At 39.1% G+C, this 27,398-nt stretch overlaps 1 protein-coding gene across 1 annotated transcript in view; it reads right to left on the bottom strand.

Annotated features, from left to right (window-relative positions):
- Positions 1-14,319: 14,319 nt before the first annotated feature.
- The window catches only part of Ar (androgen receptor), a 170,776-nt gene continuing 157,697 nt past the window's right edge, over positions 14,320-27,398 (bottom strand). The window contains exons 5-8 of the mRNA XM_021153485.3: positions 25,620-25,764; positions 21,746-21,876; positions 20,736-20,893; positions 14,320-20,018 (exon numbers count right to left, since the gene is read on the bottom strand). Coding sequence (XP_021009144.1) covers positions 19,863-20,018; positions 20,736-20,893; positions 21,746-21,876; positions 25,620-25,764 — 590 coding nt within the window. The 3' untranslated portion in view covers positions 14,320-19,862. The remainder of the gene's footprint in view (positions 20,019-20,735; positions 20,894-21,745; positions 21,877-25,619; positions 25,765-27,398) is intronic.

The following is a 27,398-nucleotide window of genomic DNA, read 5'->3' on the forward strand; positions in this document are numbered from 1 at the left end:
AAGTTACCATAAAGTTGTGGTATTCATGGCAATGAGATATTGATGCAAAGAGAAACAAATATAGTAATCAAAATAAATTCTTATATTTAATATCAAGTTTATTTCTGGGAACAGTACTAAGAAGACAGTATGGGGGAACAGATAATCTTTGCCACACATAGTACTGACATAAATGGGTATCAGAAAGTAAAGAATTAATGGCAGACATTTATCTCACATAATGTATACAAATTAATGACAGTTGATGAAATACTAAACAACTAAAATTTAAACATTTGTATGGAAAAATAGGTAAAATATTTTAAATTTTTTAGGTAACAATTTCTTGGTAATACTCTAAAGGCAAAAGCAGCAACCAGTATAATGGCTAAATGAACACAGTCAAAATTAAAAGCTCTTGCAGATCAAAAGGTGTCATACAGAAAAGAAAAATGGAAGAATCTATTTAAAATGATACAACAGCTTGATTATGATATATATACATAAACTCAGTAACAAACAGATAAATAATGTAATTTAGGAATGGCAGATTATCTGAATGAATAGTTCTACAAAGAACATACACAAATAACCAACATAATGACATGAGATTACCAGCATCATTAGACAAAAAGAAAATGCAAATAAGCCCAGCATGGTGGCTCATGCCTCTAATCCTATCTATTACTTGGAAGGCAGAGACAGGAAGGAAGATAGTCATGATTTTAAGGTCAGCTTAGATTACACAGTAAGTTCCAGGCCCATCTGTCTCTTAAGAGGAAGAAAAATGAAAATGATAATTTAACTGAAATGTTGGTTTACACCCTCCATGATGCCAATGGAAAAAAAAGACAGATAATAATACATATTTAAGCAAGATGACAGATTAAAAGTCACCTCTGTATGACTTAGCAATAGAATAGTTCAGACAAAACCCCAATATATTCTATTCTTATCAGAGAAAACTAAACGGTGGCCATTGGATGGGAAAAAGATTCCCCAGGACACGAGGAAGTGAAGAAGAATATGAACAAGAAAAGAGGACAATGGAATGAATATGTGTGAAATGAAAGGAGAAGATGGTTATTAGAGGAGAGGACAGTGGAACAAGAGGGAGGCATAATGAGGGAGGAGTGAGGTGGGCAGATAAAATATGCATGAGAACACCACAATGAAGGTTCTAATATTGTACACTAACTCAAAAAAGAGTAAAATATAATAAATGTTGCTAAATATGTAGGACAAATACACCCTCGTATACTGCTGATTGATAAACAAATGTCTTAAGCATTGAACAAAGTTGGCACATTTTTCAAAATACTGAATCGTTGTGTTACTATGAGACTGCAGAATTCTACTCCTAGTTACATATTGAAGAAAAAATTAAACATTCACATAGTATCTTTTATATGAATGTTCATGGTATCATTAATCATAATATTCAAAACATTGAAAAATTCAAGTGTACACCAACTAATGAATAGTCACAATGTAATAATTATATTTTTATCACTTATACATATTTTCCTTCCCCCATCTCACTTCTTCCATGTTTCTATCACTTTCTGTGAAATTAATAATCTCTACTTCTTTAAACAGAGAGAGAGAGAGAAAGAGAGAGAGAGAGAGCCATAGAGGGCCAGAGACAGGGAGAAACAGAAAAACAGATATAAAACATACATATATGTGTGTATGTATACTTATATAAAAATTATATATATTTGTATATATATGTATATATATATATATATATATATATATCCATTAGAAAGTCTATATTTTTCTAAGTCTGTTTAGTTTTGTTTGTATGTATATGAGTTAGGGCTGACCTATAAGGGAGTTCCTACCTTGAAAACTTGATTCTCCCTTTCTTAGATGCCACTGATAACCTGTAACTCTTCATCTAGGGGTGGGATCTTAAGAAATTTCCCTGTCCATGCTGTCCTTTCAGCTGCTAGTGTCAATATGTAGAAAATAGATGGTGATTGCTTTTTATTCTGTCCAGTAGTCTGTGTATTTTGATTGGAGGAATTAAGGTTATTAGTATTCTGAGTTATTGAAGAGTGTGTATTGATCCCTACCATCCTGTTGATTTTGAAGTGTTTTATTTTCCTCACTTAATGAAATATTACTATAGTGTGGCTTATTCTTCTCTGAGGCCACATAGAAGGATTCATGTTTCTATTCATTCTGAGGATATATATATATATATATATATATATATATACATATATATATATAGCCTTCAATTCATTTAGTTAATTTTTATTATGAAAAAATTTCCAATTTATGACAGATAGCTTTGGTGGCTTAGTAGTCTGGGTTGTTAGTTAATATCTTTCAGAACTTCCAAGTCTGAATGTGCTGGCTCTGCTGTTCTCAGTGCCCTGCCCTTGTACATAACTTAGTGGTTCTGTCTTGGAAATACACATTCTGTATATTTAATATTCTAATTTTAATATGATGAGGAAAGTTTGTTTCCTTGCCTTATCTATTTGGTGTCACTCACATCTCCTATATCTGGATTGATATCTCTTTTCCTAATTCTGGGAAATGATATGTTATGCTTCTTTTAAAAATGTTTTCTATGCCTTTAGTACTATATTCTTCACCTCCATCCTACTATTTGTATAATCATTTTCCCTTTGGGGTGTTAGGTCCATTCAGGAATTCCCACTGATATCTTCTTATTAATTTACCTTTGTTCTTGTTGGATTGTTCCAGTCTCTCTCTCTCTTTTTTTTCAAGCTCAGATATATGTTCCCCCTTTTATCCATTTATTTGTGAGAATTCCACAGAGATTTTATTTTATTTTTTTTATGATACAAAGCTTAATTTTCTTTTAATACGATAAATGACTTGTAATATACCTAAAATTTTTTTGTTTTTTGTTTTAATTTTTAATATTTTTTATTACATATTTTCCTCAATTACATTTCTTTTTTTTTTTTTTTTTTTTTTTTTTTTTGGTTTTTCGAGACAGGGTTTCTCTTTATAGCTCTGGCTGTCCTGGAGCTCACTTTGTAGACCAGGCTGGCCTCGAACTCAGAAATCCGCCTGCCTCTGCCTCCCGAGTGCTGGGATTAAAGGCGTGCGCCACCACGCCCGGCTCAATTACATTTCTAATGCTATCCCAAAAGTCCCCCATACCCCCCCCCAACTTCCCTACCCACCCATTCCCATTCTTTTGGCCCTGGCATTCCCCTATATTGGGGCATATAAAGTTTGCAAGTCCAATGGGCCTCTCTTTCCAGTGATGGCCGACTAGGCCATCTTTCGATACATATGCAGCTAGAGACAAGAGCTCCGGGGTACTGGTTAGTTCATCATGTTGTTCCAACTATAGGGTTGCAGATCCCTTTAGTTCCTTGGGTACTTTCTCTAGCTTCTCCATTGGGAGCCCTGTGATACATCCAATAGCTGACTGTGAGCATCCACTTCTGTGTTTGCTAGGCCCCGGCATAGTCTCACAAGAGACAGCTATATTTGGGTCCTTTCAGCAAAATCTTGCTAGTGTATGCAATGGTGTCAGCGTTTGGAAGCTGATTATGGGATGTATCCCTGGATATGGCAGTCTCTAGATGGTCCATCCTTTCATCACAGCTCGAAAATTTGTCTCTGTAACTCCTTCCATGGGTGTTTTGTTCCCAATTCTAAGAAGGGGCATATTGTCCACACTTTGGTCTTCATTCTTCTTGAGTTTCATGCGTTTAGCAAATTGTATCTTATATCTTGGGTATCCTAAGTTTTGGACTAATATCCACTTATCAGTGAATACATATTGTGTGAGTTCCTTTGTGATTGTGTTACCTCACTCAAGATGATGCCCTCCAGGTCCATCCATTTGGCTAGAAATTTCATAAATTCATTCTTTTTAATAGCTGAGTAGTACTCCATTGTGTAAATGTACCATAATTTCTGTACCCATTCCTCTGTTGAGGGGCATCTGGGTTCTTTCCAGCTTCTGGCTATTATAAATAAAGCTGCTATGAACATAGTGGAGCATGTGTCCTTCTTGGGACATCTTCTGGATATATGCCCAGGAGAGGTATTGCTGGATCCTCCGGTAGTACTATGTCCAATTTTCTGAGGAATCACCAGACTGATTTCCAGAGTGGTTGTACAAGCTTGCAATCCCACCAACAATGGAGGAGTGTTCCTCTTTCTCCACATCCTCGCCAGCATCTGCTGTCACCTGAATTTTTGATCTTAGCCATTCTGACTGGTGTGAGGTGGAATCTCAGGGTTGTTTTGATTTGCATTTCCCTGATGATTAAGGATGTTGAACATTTTTTCAGGTGCTTCTCTGCCATTCGGTGTTCCTCAGGTGAGAATTCTTTGTTCAGTTCTGAGCCCCATTTTTTAATGGGGTTATTTGATTTTCTTTAGTCCACCTTCTTGAGTTCTTTATATATATTGGGTATTAGTCCCTTATCTAATTTAGGATAGGTAAAGATCCTTTCCCAATCTGTTGGTGTTTTTTTTTTTTTTTTTTTTTTTGTCTTATTGATGGTGTCTTTTGCCTTGCAGAAGCTTTGCAGTTTCATGAGGTCCCACTTGTCAATTCTCGATCTTACAGCACAAGCCATTGCTGTTCTATTCAAGAATTTTTCCCCTGTGCCCATATCTTCTTGGCTTTTCCCCACTTTCTCCTCTATAAGTTTCAGTGTCTCTGGTTTTATGTGAAGTTCCTTGATCCACTTAGACTTGACCTTAGTACAAGGAGATAGGAATGGATCGATTCGCATTCTTCTACATGTTAACAACCAGTTGTGCCAGCACCATTTGTTGAAAATGCTGTCTTTCTTCCACTGGATGTTTTTAGCTCCCTTGTCGAAGATCAAGTGACCATAGGTGTGTGGCTTCATTTCTGGGTCTTCAATTCTATTCCATTGGTCTACTTGTCTGTCACTATACCAGTACCATGCAGTTTTTTATCACAATTGCTCTGTAGTAAAACTTTAGGTCAGGCATGGTGATTCCACCAGAGGTTCTTTTATCCTTGAGAAGAGTTTTTGCTATCCTAGGTTTTTTGTTATTCCAGATGAATTTGCAGATTGCACTTTCTAATTCGTTGAAGAATTGAGTTGGAATTTTGATGGGGATTGCATTGAATCTGTAGATTGCTCTTTGGCAAGATAGCCATTTTTACAATGTTGATCCCGCCAATCCATGAGCATGGGAGATCTTTCCATCTTCTGAGATCTTCTATAATTTCTTTCTTCAGAGACTTGAAGTTTTTATTATACAGATCTTTCACTTCCTTAGTTAGAGTCACGCCAAGATATTTTATATTATTTGTGACTATTGAGAAGGGTGTTGTTTCCCTAATTTCTTTCTCAGCCTGTTTATTCTTTGTGTAGAGAAAGGCCATTGATTTGTTTGAGTTAATTTTATATCCAGCTACTTCACCGAAGCTGTTGATCAGGTTTAGGAGTTCTCTGGTGGAATCCCACAGTGATTTTAATTTGATTTAGTATGTATTTCAGCTCCAGCATTTCGGTCTTTCCTTTCATATTTATTTTTCTTTAATTCCATTTTTATGTCTTGCAACCCCTTCCTTCTTTCAATCAGCTGTTTGTGTTCTCAAGTAGGAGCTTATGTTCTTCTTTGATTTCATTACACATACAATTATTATGGGTTATATGGAATTTCATGTAATTTAACTGTCAATAGATGCTGTTACTATAGGATAAATAATTTTTGGAGGAGTTGTATTGGTTTTTCATCCTGCTTAAATTGTTGCACTAGAATTTATATATTTGTTGTTATTTCTTTGTTTGGATTACATTTTCTGTGGTATATTCTTGCAATAGAAGTATTTTCAGTGTTCATGAGAGATTTGGAGGTGAGTATGTTGAATGTGTTGTTCTGGAGCTCCAGACACTTGGTATAGAATTTACACTATCCCCTGAGTAGGATGTCATTTGTGAGATCAACCACTGCTACTTAGTATTAGTACAACACAGATGTCATATGATCCCACTGTTAAGAGTGGCCCCTTCCACTTTAATAATTGCTTGATGGTAAACAAATAAGGTTTATACGGACTATATTCAGATTTTAGTTTTGGAAGGACAGAAGTAGTGACAGGAAGAATACCATGAAAGTTAAAGAAAAACCAAACAAATGGAAAAAAAAAACAGGTGGGTAAAATGGCAGAAAATTGAAATCGTGTTAATATAATTAGATTTTAAAGCTAGTTAGAGCTATGGAAGGGTATATCCAGTCGGTTCAAAGAGGAGGAGACAAAGGTGAGATGAATAAAAAAGACAGGTGAGTAATAGTGGAGTATATATTATAAGCTACTATAGAATGCTTTATAAGCTGGGAGGGGAAAGAAGCATAATTGTCCAATATACAAACAATAGAAAAACCATCATGAGTTATATAAAATATTGGAAATGAAGTAATATAAATTTAAAAAAACCCAAGAGTGCTTATGGAATAAATTTCTGGTACAGCTGGCTGAGTTGAAAGGTGAAGTTTGCAGATCCCAAATCCAAAAGTGAGGCTTGGTGTCTGAAGCCCCAGTGGTCCTGAGGTCAGGATGGAAAGGAAAGGACAGCAGTGAGTCCTTTCCTAGCAGTTTCTCTGCACTGCTGCATGCCATCAAGGCCTCTTCTGATTCTCCAGGTTGTTCCTGGATGTGAAGAGCACCATTTCCTGGGAGGTAACTCAGCTCTCTCCTGAGCAGCTTTATTAGGCATGCAGGCATCATAGAGATGGCGTCCAGATGAACTCTGGTTCTCAGCTTTCTTACCCTTACCTCCATTTCCAGTGGTCACCAAAATAGAAATTTATTCTCTTCCAAGATCTGATAAAATTCTAAAGGCAAAGTTCTGCTGCAATGCTTGCTACTTAAGATTTTTGACTTCACTTCATTTTTGGCTTCTTTGGCTTCTTTACTAACATATTACTCTGACAATGACTTTTATTTTTGTTTCATTTTATTGGTTATTTTATTTATTTGCATTTCAAATGTTATTCCCCTTCTGGGTTTCCCCTCTGCATTGCCCCCTCCCCCATCTCCCCTCCCCCTGCTTCTATGAGGGTGCTTCCCAGCCCACCAACTCCTGCCTTACCGCCCTTACTTTTAAAATGTCACTTTTATATTTAATTTCACATTTCAGTAAATTTCTCTATGGTTATTAGTAATTCCTAATCTGATTTTCTTATATGGTTTCTGTGAGTTCTATGTGACATAATGATATCAATATTGTAAAGGTGGAAGTGTGTTGCTAGTACAAATAACTGAAAACCCATATAGAGGTTTAGGCTTAGAAATGGAAGATTCAAAGTCTAAAAGAGAAATGTTCATTCAAAACTTTAGAAACTATATATATATATATATATATATATATATATATATATATATATTCCCAAATCTTGCTTTATCATTAGTGGCCAGTAAGGATTTGCTAGCAGAAATATAGAAGAGCATTTAATATGAAAGACCTACCTGAACAAATACTACTGAAAATAATTTTCCCATTCCCAAAAGAAAACCTTTGGCCTTATCCCGAAAATAATGTTGTACTGTTGACAGTACCTGTATTCTGGTTTTTAAAGTCTATATCCTCCAATACCTCAGAGCACCTAAAATTGACCAATTATATCTATATTGAACATTTACTTGTTTGTATCTTTGGTTCACATCAATATAGTTGACCTGTAGAATGGCCTAATAAACATTGACAAAAACACTTTGTCACCATGATTGACACATCAACATGTGTGACAAGCAGGATAGTGTGCTATGGGATAAAGCCTGTTGTGGGAAAATGAGTAGCAGATTACTGGAGGAGTGGAGACAAAGCTGATGGCTAGCCATTTGCAGTAGAAAAAGTACTAGGATACAAAGTGCTGAAACGCAAGCGTAAGAAAAAAAAGTATAATAAAAAGGGGAGAACCGAAGATTGATAAAACTTTGGTTTTAGCCACTGTCTTTCACAGTCTAAGAAAGCATGGTATAGCTGAAAGAAATAAGCCAGGCAGTCTTTAGTGTCTTTGTTCTACATATGGGACATAATGACTCCCCAAAGGTACAAGAGCTATAAACTTACTTGCTAGTTATTAACAGAAGCTGATAAACCCCAAATGCCTTATTTCCTCTGGCTTCCTTAACAGACAAATAATGTTCATAGGTTATATTTGGATGTCAAATGAACTGCTCAACCACCACAATACTCTTAACCAGACAAGAATGGGAAGCAATAGCCTTGGTTCACATAGTTGTATGATAATTCTATGTGGAAATTTTAACTTCATATATGCCAAATATAACTGACACTTTCAAAGTAGTTGAGTAAGAAGACAATTCCATTATGATATAGATGCCTTCACTCCTGTTCTATAGTGCTGCTGCATGTTTTGGAGTTCCTTGAGTCTATTTGTAAAGCAATTGAAAAAAGAAACCAACCAGCCTTTTAAGAAGGATACAGTGATCAAGACAACAGGCTTTGGCAATTCACTTTCTTGAGTTTGAGGTAAGGTTGTATCGTTTAGAAGTAATCTTAGTCTATGCTGGAAAAATCTTTTTTTTTTTTTTTTTTTTTTGGTTTTTCGAGACAGGGTTTCTCTGTATAGCCCTGGCTGTCCTGAACTCACTCTGTAGACCAGGCTGGCCTTGAACTCAGAAATCCGCCTGCCTCTGCCTCCCGAGTGCTGTGGAAAAATCTTTGATTACTTATCTATATAAGCAGTGTAACACTACTTGATGTATGAAGACAAGAGGATTAACACAACACATGTAGTATAGAGAGCTTTACAACATACGCAATGGAAGGAACTTAGCAGTAATACTTCCAGATATTTTATTATTATTGTTGCCTTTGTTATTATTTTTTCAATTCTATTCTTTAATCAGTCTCGGCTTCGAAATCTATTAGATTGTTGTACAAGTTTTAGCTTGATGTCTATCAGGTAAAAGCTTCATGTAAGATTCTTAGTTATTTCAAATGGTGTCCTGAATTTAGTTATGAGTTGTGGCAAGATATTTGTTGATATTTTAAATATTGAAATTCATAGATAATTTTCTTTAAAAATATGATGGTAGGCCTAGACTATTCCTCTCAAGGCTATTGGTCTCATTTGTGCTCAGAGTTAAGTTTTTAAACAGGAGAGAAGGGAGAGGAAGAAGCTTGGTGAGGGATGTGTTAGACCCACATCCAGTCCTAGTGGTTCTCGAGAGTATGCCAATGTTTCACACATGGCACCCGAGAATGGGTGATCTACAGACAAAATTTTAATTCTTAAAAATGAAGATTTTCACAATGAGTGCCACCCCAGATTCAGCTCTAAATTGATTCTCTGTTCCTGTTTGCTTTGCATTTTTCCCAAGAAAGAAGCCACACCCACCCTTTCTCTGTACTCACTGTTTACCTAACTGCCTTCCTCTCCTGGGAAGTTCTAGTTGACTATTCAAGGACACAGCCAGATATTACCATATCTAGAAAGTTGGAAAGATCTCATTTCTCTAGAATTCTCTGATTTCCTCTTTAGATGAGGAAATAAGCTCTCACAGTCAACTGAACACCAGTTTAGCTGACTTCCCACTGCCTTTACTAACTATGAAGTTGATGTTACTATCCTGTTCTCTGGGGGTTTCTTTTTCACTCTTTGGGAGCTTGGTGTCAACATCACACTAGTAGTGTGATGTAGTGTGTAGCAGGCAACACAAGCTATCATCACAGAGATACTTCAATATGAGCACAGCAATGTTTGTTAAATTGGAATAATGTGAGAATGATGATACTGGAAATCAGGAGATGTAGGTTTTTTGGTTTAGACTTAGAATGTCAACATGTAGCAACCTTTGGGAAAATCATAGTCCTCATTCATAGTCCTCAGTTTGCCTCTCTGCAAATTGGTTGATTCACCTCCCTGCAACCTTACCATGTTAGGATGCTTAAATTAGGTAAATTATCTGACTGTGCTCTGGGAACTAAAATGCTAGCAAGTACTAAGAATCTTTGTTATTAATGAGATGAAAGCCACACTCTTTTATGAGGCCCTTTTCTAGGTCTGTGTGATTCTTTTCTGTACTTACATCACTTACTATCATTTTCTTCTTCCGGTTTGACCTATAATCTCGAATTCTTCTTGTTTCCCTTACAAGCTTGCCAACTCTCACCTTAGGAAGGATCCCTTTTCTCCACTCCACACTCATCTTTATCCTATTTGAGCTGTGGCCGTTATTTCTTTGGGAAGTCTTCTTTGACCTTACCTCTAGACTGGGAAAGGCACTCTTTCTCCATGTCAAAGACAGAACCCAGTGAATTCCTTGCCATAGCACACATTAGGTGATACAATGATCTGTATCTTTGTTTGTCTCTCAATAGACAAAGATCTTCATGAGAGTAGAACCAAGACTTTCTTGTTCTTGGGAACAAAACAAAATGGTTGTATAAATGTTTCTTAACAACTGCAAGTCAATGGATAAGGGGAACATTGGCTAATGTGCTGGTGAAGGTTCCTGAAGTATTTGTAGTCAATAAGAATCTCTTCCATAGTTAGTTGAATTTGGCACATCAAAACGGTTTTCATACTTTGGGTATGCATGTGATTGATAACTTATCAGTTATATATGTTGTCACAGAGTCTATCTCTTCTGATGGCCTGTTTTTCTGGTTTGAGATGAGAGGCAATGATGTGGGGAGATGTGAAGGAATGTTCACATAGTCTGTTTTAAAGCAGCCTGTTCTTCATGGAACCTTACTGGTTAGCAGTTAGATCAACTCACCCAAATGAATTATTTTTTTTTTTTCAGTTAAGCCATTGAGGGAAGATGAGAAGTTATGGGCTAAAGTGTGGGAGGATGACTTGGATACTTAAGCCACCTCTATCTGCCTGTTATCTTAGAGAGCCATTCTCATACCCACGCCTCTCTCACTTGTTCTTACAATCCCTGTAAGTGCTCATCAAATGTCTCATCTTTTTATCTCCTTTCTTTACAGTATTCATGAAGAAAGTCACCCAGAGTGGGCAGAAGGCAAAACCGGTTCAGTAATTGAGGTAGAGAGTCTTTGTTTACATATGTAAGAACCATATATCAAGAAGTTGAGTACCTCACTTTTCAGGCTTTAAATAAACATGTAGGGGCATAGTAAATGTTTTTGGATGTCCCACCACCTTGAAATACTTCCCACATATGGAGTATAAATTGGATTCTAAGGGTGGCCTGTTGTTACAGGACATAGACCATAATATAATTAAATATTTCAGCTCAGATTTCCTATGTAAAGTAAACATTTGGAATATGGCATGCCTAAGAATCCTTCTAGCCCTAAAGTTAGAAATTCTAAACTAAATGTTAACTTAATTTGGGGAGGGGGGAAGGATGTGCTAAAGTTGTGGGATAGGTGCTATAGATTACAATTCCAGACTGGTCTAATCTAGGCCCTGTAATAGACCAAGTTGCTGAAACCATGATGCATAACTAGGGCTTTTTTACCTGCTACTTATCTCTGCCATGTATGTGATAATTTTTATGATAAATATATGGTTTCATCTTGTGTCCTTTCCCATCCATAAAGAGGTCAATAGTATTTGTTGTTACTTGACATTTCCTCCTACCATTTGGACTCTTAATATCTGTTGATTACAAACCATGGGTATACTATTTCCAAACTTGTGTTCCAGGGATAATTAAAGTCCTTTTCCTTTTTATCTTTAGTCATCAATAGGAAAAAACATTTTTCCTATTTATGTTTGTAAACACTATAGGTTTTGGGCTAGAAAAGATCAAAATGCCTTCTAACAGACATTTACTTTACTGATGAATCAATTAAGATCCAGAAAAGGGTTGGGAATTTTTCATTATGATACATTAAATGGATATTCCTGGACCATAGCTATATATTAATTATATGACCATTAGTGAGTCATGTACAGGACTTCTGTCTGCAGACTCTTTCAAGTCTATTAGGTGCCTTGTCTTGGAACTTGGTGTTGCTACTTCCGAAAAAACCTCTGGTAGCTGCTAGCAAGCTTGTCAGGAACTGAGTGGTAAATAAAATCAAGTAGTGCAGAGCTGTTATATAGATCATTTGTTGTTGATACAAAGGAGGGAAGTTAGTAATGGTAGTCAGTGGCCTATTCTGGAGACAAGCTCGGTCTCAAACATATACATAGTCCTCTTCTTCATTGTAGACACACAGATACACATCCTAAGAATAATTGGTATTCCTCTCTTCTTGTTCTTACACTGATATCAGGAAACAGTGGAGAAATTCATGTACTTTGAGATGGAAAATGTTAAAAAATGGCTCAATGTGGGATCTCTATCAGGGGTTCTGGAATTTTAATAGGGAGCAGAGCCAAAACAAATAGCCCACCAGCTGTGTGACACATGTTTTCATCAAATCCCCAACCCAAACCAGAATGGAGGGCTTGTAACAACTGTTGTCACACATGAGAATATGAAGCATAGAGAACATTCTTTTTGCTGATTAAGGCACCTATAGTTCCTCATTGAGGGATCAATAGCAGCTCAAAAGTCAACAATTCTGTTTGGGATCTCACATGCGTTAGCACTGGGATGCAACAGGAAGTGACCTTACTTGAACTGAAGAACTCCAAAAGAAGTTCAGCTCAGCTTACACCTGAGTGGTTGAAGACACTATGGCCCACAGCACAAGTGAGGTTGAAAATGTGTTCTCCCTTTGTCTGTGGCTTGGTTCAAACCGAATAGTGATGCATCATATTCTTTTAGGAAGCAGCATGTGAGTGTGAGTAAGTGAGCTTTCTGCAGATTTTCCCTAGCTGACAAGCTTGGGGCTTCTCACAAAAGGTTGCGCTGAGCTGTTGGTGTTCATCTGTGCTTTCTAACACAGATGCTCTGGTATTTTGGTGGTCTCGGGTCAACCTATGTTAAGGTTAAGACAGGGCAAATTTATAACCACTGGCTAAGAGTTTTAAAAATATATGAAAATCAAAGTAGCATAAAAGGCCACTGGGCATGATACCAATTCTTGACTCCAATAAAGACAGCCAATAAAAAGAGCTAATGAAAAGAACTCTGATGACATTCATCTGAAATTTTAGATTGTTTTATGTTTTAACAAATTAACAATGGTGATAAGAGGACATTAGCAGCTTTTCTCGGGGCTCTTTGTTAACAATAACTTGAGCCTGCAGTCACAACAGGGGCTGTGGCCAAGTTTTAGCTGGCAGACCAACAAGCCAATATTTTACACAATGGATGACATTTCTAAAACCAGACGCAGAGACAAACCAAGAGTCACACATGTATTCCAACAAACAAGTTTCTGCCATTTTTAATTGTATTTAGAGCAACAAAAGATTCCAAGATTACAAAAAGAGAACAGAACACTAGCGCTTGGGGCTGGTCCTGCTGCCCAGTGGAGACCAAGAGCCGCTGTGAGAACTGAAGCCCCAGCGAAAGAAGTTTCAAGCAAAATAAATTGGTTTCTTTTGAAAAAAAAAAAAAAAAAAAGAATGCTTTCTCTCTTTGCTCTCTCCACATCCAGATTTAATTCTTATCTCTATAAGAATTACATTACATTCTTGGTTACATTGTCTATTCCCTCTTACTGCCAAATTAATCTCCAGGGTAGTGTAAGCATGTCATTTGCCATGTATTCCCTAATCAATGTCCAGTCAATCTGTCTACAGGAGAGCAGGGGTGTGTGTCAAAGAGTGGTAAAGGACCATCTTTTTTGTTTTTTTCACTTTTTTTCTTTCAAACCTGGGAGATTCCATTGGTGGCTGCTTTTAATGATGGAAGTGGCTTATAGGACAACCCCATAGGCAATTCCCTGCAGGACAGTTAGCATCAGGTGCTAAGGTCATAAGATATACTGCAAACCCAGTCAATCTGTTATGTAGAGTATAATGACTCAAAATATGAGGCAGCAGACAGACAGGGTGCCTGCAGAGAAACAGCAGCATTCCTGAATTGTGTTTCCTGTAGGTAATGTATATGTGTGTGCTCCAGTTGTTGTTGGCCAACAATATCTGCAGCTAAATAGCAGTCTTACTGAGTAGCTTACACGGAAACTGTTCCAGGCCACCAGTGCTGCCCATTTCACAGCTTCTCGTTTCATTCTGTGAAAGGCCAAGTAACAAAAGGAACTAGGAAACAAAGTAGAACCTTGCTACACTCAACCAGGATTGGAAGCCAATTAATACACATTACCTGCTTCCTGGCCAGATTAAATTGGGTCATATTAAAGCTGGGTCAAAGGCTGTTTTGTTTTTTGCTCTAAAACACCACCTGCTTAATTCAATTATCTGCTTTTTTGAGGGGTAAGAGAACTCCCAGTGATCTGTTACCTTGACTGAAATTTCAGAAAAATTGTGACAAATGTGTGTGTGTTTATTTTTTTTTTGTTTTTTTGTTTTTTTGTTTTTGTTTTTTTTTTTTTTTTCTGGATGGGCTCCGGGCAACAGACCCCAGGGTCAAACTCTTAATGAAGAAAAAAATCCCTCTACTCATGGGTAGCAAAGGATCTGTACCTACAGAGATATGACTTCTAACACACTAACAAATTTTTAACAGAGAAAAATACATTATCAATTATCAAAATCTTTACAGAACATATCCAGAACCAGAATTAAAGCACACGGACACCCAGTAGCAAGAGCACCTCAATCGCAGGGGAAAGAATTGATGTGACAGAAGGAGCGTTTGCTCCAGGTTCCCAAGACCAGGCAACTGCCCTTCTCTAACAAGGATGGTGAAAACCAAGGAAATAGCCTTCCTTTTCCCAATGCCTCAGATCCCATGAAGAGGCTGCTGGTTAGTTCTTTGGGTGGGCACCTGGCCCCACATCTGGATTTCTCCCTATTGCAATTCCTAGGCATATTCAATGAAATTTCACCACCCTTTCCACATTCATCCGTCTTAAGCTAGTAAAGTGCAATACATCATGTACCCTACCCTTTCCTCTTCCACCCCTTTGCAAGGCCTCAACACCAGGCCCAAGAAGGGAAGAGATCTCAGTTATCTGATCAATCCAGGTGTCTTATCCATTCTGAGAGAGCATCCAAAAATGTAACTGCAACCTCTCTTACAAGTACATGGCATCAGATATGACCTGGAACCAAATATAAAGGTGCAGAGAAAGGTAAAGCTATCAGAACACATTACATCTATATATAGAATTCAGTTTTGAAACATGGATACAAATACTCATTTACAATATATTTCAACTTTCTGCCTTAAACTGCAGAGAACTTTTTGTGCTGTCCAAACTGGGCAGAAATGAGGGTTTCTGCCTGCCCTCCTTCTAGTGCAAAAATCTAATCCTTTAAATGTACCCCTTCTTATCAAGGGCTTCACATCTTCAAATAAGCTAACATGGGCACTAGTAAACACAGTGGCCAAGACCAGCTCCATTTCTAACCATGCAAAGATGGAGCTTTAATAATTTGCTCTGTAACTACTTTAAAAAAAAAAAAGGAAAGCTAGTTCTGCTTATAAAATCAGTTAGTGAAGGACACTATAATCCCATTTCCCCCCAAATTATTCTCAACACTTCTAAATATGTATATTGTGAGACAACCCCTCCCCACAAAGTCTTCTAAGTCAATCATCAGAAAAGTCCTTCAGTCTGTCTTTGGATAATTTACCAAAGAGGCACTAATGCTTGCTCCTTCCCTGCCCTTAAACATTTTGGTATCTTAGATACAATATAATCTTTGGTTACATAATGTAATGCTTTCATCTCCTTTTCTACTTAAAAAAAAAAGGCCTTCAAAGATTTTTAAGGAGATAAGTGGTGAGAGCACACCTGTTTGCAAAGGCAGCCAGGACAGAAACGTCTTAGTCCAAGAAGTTTCCCATGCTAAATGGCTTCTTTTAACTTTCAGTTCAGGATTTAATCGAGTAGGTTAGCATTAGTGGTTCGTAAGCATAAGAATCATGGCCTTGGCCCAATGACCTGTGACCCAGGCAATTAGTAGAGGAGAATTATAATTAGTCTCTTGTGTTTGCAGGATCATGCTAGGGTCATGCAGGGATAGCAAGTCAGTTGTCTTCAGAAAACCTTCTGAAGTCTGGTGCTGGCTTAAGTCTTAGTTAAGGAGGTATAAGGGTGGCTTGGGTCTTTGTGCTGAGCCAAATGTAAGGGAAAGAAGAGGGCAAGGCTATAAATGAATGAATGAATCAGTTAGAAGTTGCTTGAAGCTTAAAGTCATGTAATTTGTGGAATATCATTGTGGTTATCATGTGGATGGTGGACATACTTCTTTCTTAAAGTGTGTTGACTATATCTTCCTATATATATCTCTATGTACTTAGAATAGAGTGTGGACAGAGAAGGATGTTAGCAGAAGCACATTTCTCAACCTGGACAATAAACCTCAGCAACTACCCAAAGGACAGAGTGAAGCTTTTTTTTTTCTCTTTTTTTTTCCTTTTTTTTTTAGTGCCAGTGAACATACATAAAAATATACATATTACTGATTTTCTGTTTTCCAAAGATATATGACAGAATCCTTCAAAAAAATCCCTTTCTGAGAGTAAGGTAATTTAAAAAAATAATGAACTTTCCAAGAACAATAATATTGCCTGTGGCATAGAAAATCTATGGAACAAAGAAGCCAACTCCCGTGTCAGCTCAGAGTCCACACACAGTGAGCTGCCTGCGGATGAGAGTTGAAAGCACTACACGACTCTTCTTGAATCCCAGAGTTCGTGACTTTGGCAGCTGGCTGCTGTCCTGCCCAGTTGGGCCTTCTCCATGGTGCTCCTCTTTTTCCTGTCCTCATTTTCCATTCCTACCAAGCACTGTAAACCTCTTTGGAGATGGTCACCTTGACTTGTCCAGTAAGTGATCCTCATCTTCCATCTTAACCATATGAATGGAGAAATGGCCAGCCGTTCACAGGTGAGCATAGTGTACCAGCAACATTCACTCTACTGAGCAGAGCGCTTGCTCTGCCAATCATATTAGTTGGAACATTGATGGCCAAAGAAAATAAAGCAAAACAAAACAGAAAAGAAACACAAAATCCAAAAGAGCAAAAAACCAATCTCTTCTTCACTTGGGTGAGAGAACACAGCCAAGCTACAGTTTCCATTGCTCACCCAAACCCCACCGCAGAAGCAGTAGGCATAAAGCCATGTGTACTCTGTTTTTCTCTAATATTGTCACTTGGAAATTTGGAGTTCAGTTGGTGTTGCTTTAATTGCACTACTGTTTCACTCTTTTTGGCTTTTGCAAGTAAAAAGCATATACACTCATAAAGATAAGAGTCATGATTCAGAACTCCATAAGATGAAAAACTTCCTAGAGAAATGGATCAAAGAGTCTCTAGTATTTACAAAGACAAATATTAGAATGTTATAATAAAATCCATGTACCACAGAAGACAAAAATTGCTTCAGAATAAATGTAAAAGAACTATTAAAGTGTAACCAAGTTTAACTAAAAAGAATAATGATTTTTTTTTCTGTTTAAGGAACAGCTAAGAGAGCTCCTGTACATAAGCCAGATAGTGTCGTCACAAAGCAAATCAGAAACTGTCCTGTTTTGTTTTTTGTTTTTTTGTTTTTTTTTTTAAATGTAACCTGTCAGCTTCAGTTTTTGTCAAGCAGGGTTGGATTACCATATCACCCATCATATATCCTCCCTTCCTTGTTAAAGAAGTTGTTTTGCAAGTTTGTTTTTGCTATTAATATCAACAAAGAAATCAGGGAAGAAAACCTGTCATTCAGAAACCACCTTTTCAGTTAACATAGTATACCAACCAAAAGAGTCAGCTTGGCAGCTGGCCCCTGATTTCTTAAGGTCTGCAGGGAGGTGAAGAGCTGAGTGAGGAGGAATGATACAAAGGCAAGAGTAGATGTGCATTCCTCCTGCACTCAAGGTTGAGGAACAGAGTCCACGGTAAAGAAGGCTGTCAACAGACTACATGAAACCAGTGACCCAGGGCTTGCCCTGAGTTTATGGGTGCAGTCTATTTGTAGCCACACCGGCCAGATCTGTCCAATGAGAGTCACGGTGGATAGAATGTTTCAGTGGTCCTGCACCCTCTGACTGAGAGGGGACAACTATGGTGGAGATTCGGAGTAACTTTGGCCAAAGTCAGCCCAGCAATGACAATAGAGGAGGATGAGCAAACTGATGCCCATCTAGCCAGATGGTATTCATCTGGCTTTAGACTTTGCCTCTGAAGACTTCAGCAGTCTGTATTTTCTTCTGGCCTTCTCTTTTCCTTCCATCATTTCTGCCAGTGGGTACGCTGGATGGAAAGGAAAAATCCTATGCTTTCTGGTTCTAGTGTCTTCATTTTTCTCAGCTGGGTTACTTAGTTTTCTCTTCCACCATGGTCTGGGTAGCCCCTTTAATTGTTCTGAGGAGGAAATTGACATTTCTCCACTTGGGAGGAATATATTGTCTCTGGAGGACAAGGGCAAGATGCCCATTTTGTCTGGTCCCTTTGATGCTTTCTTTCCAATTTTTCTAAGGGCTCCAGAAATTGACTGTTGATAAAAGACACTGAGAGAGATGTCTTTTATGCTATTAACATCTAAACATAGATGCTGTGGCTGCTGGCCTGCTAGCCTTTGTGGTGGTGGTGAGAGGGAGATCTTAGCAGTGTCTACAAACACGTCCAAAGAAGTGTACAAGCTTTACCACCTTGGCTTAAATGCATTATGGTGAAGTTCAGGGCCACTGAACACTGAAGACTTGTGCAGGGAGAATGTGGCTGCATGGGGTCTCTAGGTCCTTTAAAAGCAGAGGAAAGGATGATTGCACTATGGGATGAACTACTCACTATCTCTAATGGGAGAATGGCTAAGCCATCACTTCCTTTTCCTCTGACTCCAGTCACAAAGCTCCGCTATGGCTCACACATGGAAATATGAACATAAATCTGAATAGAGCCTTCCAAAGAGTCATATCTTTCTGCTTTCTTCTCACTGACATAACTTCAGTGGAAGTGGCCAAATTTTGGCTAAAGAGAGCATATAGTACAAAGCTCTGAGAAAAGCTATTGAAAGTCAATTGAGGGTGGAAGCAGAGGTTAAGAGAGAAAAGGATTGGAAGGAAGAGGCATTCACATGCAGACAAGTTTTCAAACAAGAAGCACATTTCAGTACAATGAACTGCACTGCAACTGAGCACTCTAGGACTCAGGGACAAAGGCTGTGGGGAGGTAATGGTTATCCATCTGCCCTCCTTGTCCTCTTTTCTCTCTACTCTATCAGTAAAGCTTTGGGGTCACCCTGCTCTCTAATGGCAATAGCCATTAACAACAACTGAAGTTTCCCACAGAGAGACAGGATGAACAAAAACAGTGACTCCTCATGGATTTGTAATTTTTCACGTTCTTCTCTAGTCACTGTCGGCTTCTTTGTGAATCCTATGTGTTTATTTGTATACCACGAAGAAACAAACCTAGCATGTTTTGTTTGTTGGTTTTGTTTTTTGTTTTTTGTTTGTGTTTGTTCTTTTTTATTTTTTGGTTTTGTTTTTGCTTTGTATTCTCTCTGTTTGTTTCTTCTCCAGATACTTATAGCTCTCTAAATTTGCCATGGCATAAGGTGAGTAAACATTTGCTTGGTTGGCACACAGCACAGTGCTATAAACAAGCACAATTGACACTGGGCCACAAGAGGATCATCACAGATTCAAAGAAATACAACAGAAATCAAAACAAAGGCAGGAGCCACAATACGCAGCAGGTTCAAAATGTGCCATGGGAAGGTGAAAGAGGGAGGGAAGAAGAAAAAAAAAAGAAGGAAAAGCCCAGGAAATAGAACTGAGGAACCTGTTCACGACAGACTGTACATCAGTAGAGGAATTTCCCCCAAGGCACTGCAGAGAAGTAGTGCAGAGTTATATAACAGGCAGAAGACATCTGGAAAGGGAACAAGGTGGGTTTTGGGTATTAGGGTTTCCAAATCTTCACTGTGTGTGGAAATAGATGGGCTTGACTTTCCCAGAAAGAATCTTGGGCACTTGCACAGAGATGATCTCTGCCATCATTTCAGGAAAGTCCACGCTCACCATATGGGACTTGATTAGCAGGTCAAAAGTGAACTGATGCAGCTCTCTTGCAATCTGTAGGAAGAGGGAGAGATAGAACAAACTTGGCTTAATAAAAACATGGCTCTTGCCCAGCTCTTCTCCCACCTTCGAATTCTAATACCCTTCAAATTTTCCCCTTGGTTTATCCTTGATCCTGCCCAGTGTGTGTGTGTGTGTGTGTGTGTGTGTGTGTGTGTGTGTGTGTGTGTGTGTATCTATTTATTTGTGTGTTTTGAGAAATGATCTTCATGGAGGCACTGTGGGCTCATAGAGATCATTTACACCACTTCAAGTCTTCTGACTTAAGACGGTGTTGCTGTTTTCTTCCCTCCATTACATACACACACATTCTTTCTTTCTCTGTCTTTCCACCTCCCTCCTTCCCATTCTTCCTCTATGTCCCTTCTACACATACAAGCACAGGCACACTCACAGGTCTCAAGAAAAAGAGAAGGAAAAATATCTAGACCTGTTTTGTCTGTGTGGGGAACTCATCTGCCTTAAGCTTCTTCCCTGCAACCCAGCTTCTCTGTACTCAACTCCTCCACCCCTTTCACAACATCCAGCTGGGACACTGTGACCTGTGTTCCTTTCTTCTCCATTGCATTTTCTTTTTGGACCATACTCAAAGCCAGAGGCAAATGGAAGCACCTCCCAACAGGTGGTGCCAGACCCTAGAAGAGCTTATTATTATCACTGGGCTCTATCAAGCTGCTCTCCCTGATAAAGCACCCTGTGTAGTTCGCTTACAGGCTGCACAGAATCCAGGAGCTTGGTGAGCTGGTAGAAGCGCCTTGAGCAGGATGTGGGATTCTTTCTTTTGCATGCAATGATGCGATCGAGTTCCTTGATGTAGTTCATTCGAAGTTCATCAAAGAATTTTTGATTTTTCAGCCCATCCACTGGAACTGATGTGGGATGAAGAAAGAATGGGAAGAGGCAGCATGCCCATGAAGGAACATTAGTAAAAGCACCAAGTTTTCTGACCACAAACTTGATCTCCCACCCCCACACAGAAGGCACCATTTATTGGGCTTTTTTCTCAGTTGAAGTCTGTGTGTCTGGGGCATTCAGAGTGAGTGAAGGATTTTCTACTCCTAACATGGAGGGAGTTAGAGAAAATAGACTAAGGTTTTTGGGTTTTTGTTTTTGTTTTTAACTGGTTTTTCCATGTACCCATTTCTCAGGTCCCAAACAACTTTTTTCCCCTTCCATCCAACTGTGACTTAGACACACAAAAAACCTGGCTTATCAAATACTAAATGCCTCCATTCTCCCCATTACACTCTGCTTAGAGGAAGTATTAAAGAAAGCTTCCTTGGCTGCCAAGCAAGCCCTGTGTTAATTTCTTAAATCAGCCTCCTTTGGTTGTTAGAAGAGGAAATGTATTCTGGGAGGTGATCCTTCCTACTGTACTCCTCTGTGAGGAATGCAAGGTGGCTCATGCCTATTTCTACAGTAGAGGCCACCCCAGAAAATTTTAGAGGTCTACTCTAACCTCCTTAAAAGGCCTCATCTCAGTGAAGGAATGAGAATGGAGAAACTGGTAGAGGCTGAATTCTACCAATGAAACTGATCTCTACACAGGAAATTGGTCTTTGTAAGGAGAAAGGATACTGAGGAGACATGGAAGGTGGAGGGAGGGAGAGAGATGGGGAATGTCCAGAAGCTGTGTTCTCCCTAATATTTTAGTGGGAAATAGGGGTCCCCTGGAGCTTCTGTGCTCCTAAGTGCTCTCCTCTGTAACCCCAAGCACTCACTAATGCTGAAGAGCAGCAGTGCTTTCATGCACAGGAATTCCTGGGGGGTTATTTGGAGCCATCCAAACTCTTGAGACAGGTGCCTCATCCTCACACACTGGCTGTACATCCGAGACTTGTGCATGCGGTACCTAAGCAAGAGACACACAGATGAAAAGGAAAAAGGAGGGGAGGCTTCCCACCAGCCCACACGAAATGTTTCTTGTTGTCCCTCCCACTCTAGATTCTCCAAGAAAAAAAAATCTGGCTATTTGTCCTGGTTAGACTATAGTGACTATAGTTCCCCTTGTGCCCAAAACTTGTGATAGCCTGATATGGACTCATCTTCCCTAGTCAGGATATGGTTTAGCACATGGAATTTCCAGGTCTGTATTTCCTTTCTGTTTCCTGAGCCAGGGACAGGAAAGCATAAGCAAATGAATACAATGGGCCAGGCGCATGGTCTCCCTGACTACAGAGCTAAGATCACAGCTAAGGCCAGAGCCAGAAGCAACCACCTAGGCAGCCCATTTCAGGATTTCTCAGGGAGACATCTCAGGCAAGCTCCTCTTCCATGTAAGAATACCAGGATTTGCAAGTAGCCACAGGTGTTTATCTTGTCAACACCCCTGCCTGCCATTTCCTGTAATAGAAATTTAATCATTTCTTTAAAAACACCTAGGAATAGATACACACTGCACATTGGCCTTTCACAATGAGTTCCAGTGCTTCTAAATGTGCTAGGGGTGTTTTGCAATGTCTAACTTTGATGTCCTCTGTAGAGGGGAGCCCACTCCCTCATAGACTGGCTGTTCCTTACCACAGTTTGGGAGTTGTTAACATCTGTGAGCTGCTTTCTTATAGTGAGTTGTGAACAGATTATCACATTATCACCTATAAATTATATGGAGAAGTGGCCAAGGCTCAGACAGCTTCAGGGTGGAGGCAACCTCTCTGTTCCATGTCTGGCTATGGCAAGCCTCTAAAAAAGACAACTAATAGGCCTTTAAGCTCAGAACTCTCTCTCTCTCTCTCTCTCTCTCTCTCTCTCTCTCTCTCTCTCTCTCTCTCTCTCTCACACACACACACACACACACAGAGAGAGAGAGAGAGAGAGGCAGACAGAGACAGAGAGAGATGGAGACAGTCAGAGAGACAGACACAGAGAGATGGTGACAGAGTCAGAGAGATAGACATAGAGAGACAGTAGGGAAAGAGAAGAGAGTTCATTTCTAGCATGTGAAGAAAGGAAGAGGAATTTGACACCAGCTTAACTGCCTAAGTGATGAAGACAAAGACCTCCCATATGGACTATAAAGGCCATGTTTTGATATTCTAGTTCCCAGAGCCTGGGCACAGGCTGAGAGCAGGCTTGTCATTGCCTGGGCAGAAGCTCTGCAACCTATCTCATAGAGACCTTGGCTGCCCTGGAGAAGGAGAGAAGGTAGCAGGTGGTGAATTATTCAATCCAGGCTGAAATCCAACTGGACAAGGGAAGTGTTTAGATGGTATCACAAGCCAATTGAGCAGAACAATGCTGCTCTAAGCTCTTTTACCCTAGAGGACATTTGAGTAAGTTCTGCTGCCCCTGGAGCCTGGTTCTGCTTCTGTCTCCATTGTACTTGCAAGCCTCTGTTGATGTCAACACTGCAGTATTTGAAATCAAGGTCCTGGCATAAAAGATTCCTAGAATATTGCTGCAGGCCCCTGAGACAGAAATGATAGGGAATGGATGGGAGAAACGAAGAATAAGTAATGAAAGGAATTCAAAGAGGAAGTAAACAGGAAGCAGGGGGAGAGAATTCGAAGATAATTAAAGGGAGGAAAGGGAATGGACAGTAGGGTAAAAATAATGGGTAGCATTGGGCTTCACTGAGAGAGTAGAAGGAGGCATTGGTAGAAGCGTAGTTAAAAGGGAAAATGAAGATTAGAAAACACTGAACATAGTGTCTGGTGTATGGAAAGTGTGTAGTTAATGCTGTGTAAGGAAGGTGGTGCTATGTTATTCATTGTTATAGCATTCTATGGTGAGAGCTATATGACTCAGCAAACTGCAGCCATTTCTCCATGTTTATAGAGCTAGAATTTAAGCCCATTGCAACCCAGGATTTCCACAAAGAGGGGAAGAATGAAGAGAACTTTCCTGAGAATAGGGCTTTGGTATTCCATAGAGCAGCACATGGGTTTTCCGAGCTTTAAGTCCCCATCTCTGTCTCTCTGGGCCTCAGTTCACAGCAATTAATGATTCTCAACTGGAGAGTACAGCCTTTCCAGTGGACAGTAGAAATGTAGTGGGGCATTTTTCTGTCAAAATGACTGAAATCTTACTTATCAAGCAAGTATAAAGAATACTAAGTGCAAAACTGCATAACACGTTGCACAATGAAAACATCATTCCAAAATGTCAACAGTTACATATGTTGAGAAATACAGGCCTGGATATTTGTAGGGACTGTAATGGTTGTAATGCAATGGATTCCTACAAATGGAAGGAAGCCTTGTCTTAGGACCTTTGTGGATTGATAGATCTAAGCCTGATGCCGTTAGCAGTTCTATGGTATCTTCTCATGAGATGAACAAGACCTAATTACAAAGCTGAGGCAGGGTGTCACAGGCATATGTGGAGGGAGAGGGAAATTGATATTTAGAAATTGATCATGGTGAACTCTAAAGGTTTCAGGGTTCTGCAGAAGGTGGAGCTAGTGCTTGAAGAGTTGCTTCAATGCAGAATAGCAGGGTCTCAGTGGAAGGCAATGAACAGTTATAGGGCTTTACAAAGTCTGCCCCCAGAAGATGGCATCATAGGTAACTCTTAGAAGGTCTGGAAACCAAAATGCTACAGGCTATTCTTAGCTTCTGACTACCCGGGCTGGCTAGGTTGAAAGAGAGCAGTTGAGGACACTTACTCTGCCTTTCATGGCACTGCTATGCTTTAAAGGAACGACAGGCCCATGGATTTTATTTAAAGGTCCAAAGGGAGAAGAAGTATAATTCCTGTCCTCACTGAAAGGATTCCCTGTAAGGAACCAAGCTCAAAGTTCTTGGGACAGTTATTCTGGTCAGCTCTATTCACAGTGCCACTGGAGAATCTGAGAACACTAACAAGAAAGGGGAAAGGGAAATGAGAATGGGATCCCTAGTCTATCCACTTACCTTGCCTTTTTGTTCTCTCCCGTCCCTCTCCCAACCTTTCCTTTCCTTTTTCCTTTCTCTTTCTTTCTCACCCAGAGAAAGAAGATGTTACTCTGCAGCCTAGGTGAGTGGCTGGCTTTGAATGGCCTAGAAATGCAAATTTAATCTTGAACTCATGATTCCCCTGCCTCTGTTGTTTGAATGCTAGGATTCTTTGAGTCACTATTCTTGGACTAAGTGATTATTTTAAGTCTTCATTTTAAAAATTATTTTCTTCATCGTAGGCCAGGAAGACCACATCTATCAATTCCTATTTAACATGTCTGCTGCTCTATGAGAAAACTGAAAATTTCAGGAACCTGAAAGTCAGAGACATTAAGGAGTCTTATCCAAAGATCAAGTCATGGATAATAGCTGAACTAAGTAAGACCTTAGGAGAGAATATGATTCCAAAATCTGAGCCCTTGGCCACATTCATGAAAGATGAATATAGCAGGTAGGAAGACAGATATGAATTAAATCTCTTAAGAAAAAGAAAATGTTAGGGCCTATGTCAATTTCATTTTGGTACATAATAAACTCCCACATCCTAAAAGACATGACTATGTATAAAAACAGATCAGATTACCATGAGAACTCAGTGAGACAGTTTTAGGAAGTAGAGAGCACAGTCTGACATGAAAGTAATTGCTCAACAAATAGTGACTGACAGAAGTCCCCAGCTATAGCAAAGGGACCAAAGGCTGATCACAAGAGTACTTACTCATTGAAAACCAAGTCAGGTGCAAAGTAGAGCATTCTGGAGTTGACATTAGTGAAGGACCGCCAACCCATAGCAAATACCATCAGTCCCATCCAGGAATACTGAATGACTGCCATCTGGTCATCCACATGCAAGTTGCGGAAGCCTGGAGTAGAAGGGGAAGAAGCAAAGTCAGATTGGCATTGGTGGGCTCAGTTATGGGCCCCTGGCCCCCTGCTGTGCTGAAAATTTGACCCTCACAATTTACCCAGGAGCTTTAAACACCATCACTGATAGCTATTTAGGGATGGGTAGTAAAGAAAAGTCTGAATGGTGGGGCTATATTCATTCTCTTTCACTGAGCTCTTTAATGAGATCATGATGGCACCAGAAAGGGTGCTGATGCTTAGAAGAGAGTCACAATCTAACACTACTTATAACAACTTGACTCTTTTCTGAGCCCCTTACTTCTGTTACTAATTTCATCTTCACAAGGAATAAAATAGGTACAGTTATTATCCCCACCCTGTGCATCAGTGAAAATGAGTTACAGAGAAGCCTAGGAATATGTTCAAGGTCATTTAGTTGTATCTAGCAGACTGATTTCCCAAGCCCACATTCTTGATCATTACACCTTTGGCAAGATTCACTTTAATTGCCAGTTCTCCTACGTGGACAGGACTTCTTCTCACTTTACAAAGCTGTCTTCTGGTTATAATCTGATGTTAGCCATACCACAACCCTGGGAAAGGGATAATCTTACATATCTATAAATTATGGGAGGTGGTTAACACACATTGCTTTCTCTGCAACCCCCTTTAGGCTTTTTTTCTCCATGAGTCTTGTACCCCATTTTAAAAATTTCTTTAATTAAATAGGAAAAATTGCTATTTAACCTTACCCCTCCTAATTTTATATCCTTCTGCTATCCATAAGCTGTTATTTTTATACAGAAATAGCCTCTGTATGGCCTGCCTGACTAGGTTAATTTCTTGTCACCTGCCTTCTGATAATTTAGGTTCCAGCCCTTCTTTAAAACTTACTACTTGTCGAATGCCTCATGTTTTCCACACCTCTGCTCAGGCAGATGCCTTTGCTTATGATGTAACACTAACTTATGTTTCAATTTGTTTTCCAAAACTACCTCATCTGTGAAGCATTTTCTGTATTATTCAAGAACATGGACGTATCATGATTCTTTACCTTTTCAAGGAACCTGGAGTGGAGTATATTTAGCAGACTAAAGTCCTCAGTTCAAAATATTATGGTTTATAAATGGACACATCTTTCTCCACTACAAGACTTCAAGCTTAGCTTCCTATTCTTCTTTGCCTCCTAAAACATATATAATACTCAGTGCTGAGTATTTGACTAGGCACTTGAAAAACATTAGATGAATAAGTATGGAGTCTCAATATTTTTTATTTAATTTTTATAGAATGGGAATTTGATTCATTCCAAGTGGCTTCTCTTAAGTTCAGGAAGAAACCTCCAAAAAGTTGCATCTGTAATAACACATATCTAGAACATATATAACCAAGTTTTCTCAGAACTTTCCAAATCTTTGCATAGTTAAAAATTTTAAAGCATTACACCACAGCTCAACCCTACTAGTACCTCCTTTATTTTTGTCATACAATTTCAGAATTATAATTAAGACTATTAGAGCAAGCATCTGTGAATTGACCTCATTTGATACTCATAACTCTAAGTCATAAAGAGGCTTTTTCTATATATAAAACAAGGCAGTACACCATTGATTTTATCAACATGGAATCTGAAGATTGGGACAGTTATGTG

Source organism: Mus caroli, unplaced genomic scaffold (genome assembly GCF_978045245.1).
Source record: "Mus caroli unplaced genomic scaffold, Mus_caroli_1 scaffold_5, whole genome shotgun sequence".
Taxonomy (NCBI): Eukaryota; Metazoa; Chordata; class Mammalia; order Rodentia; family Muridae; genus Mus; species Mus caroli.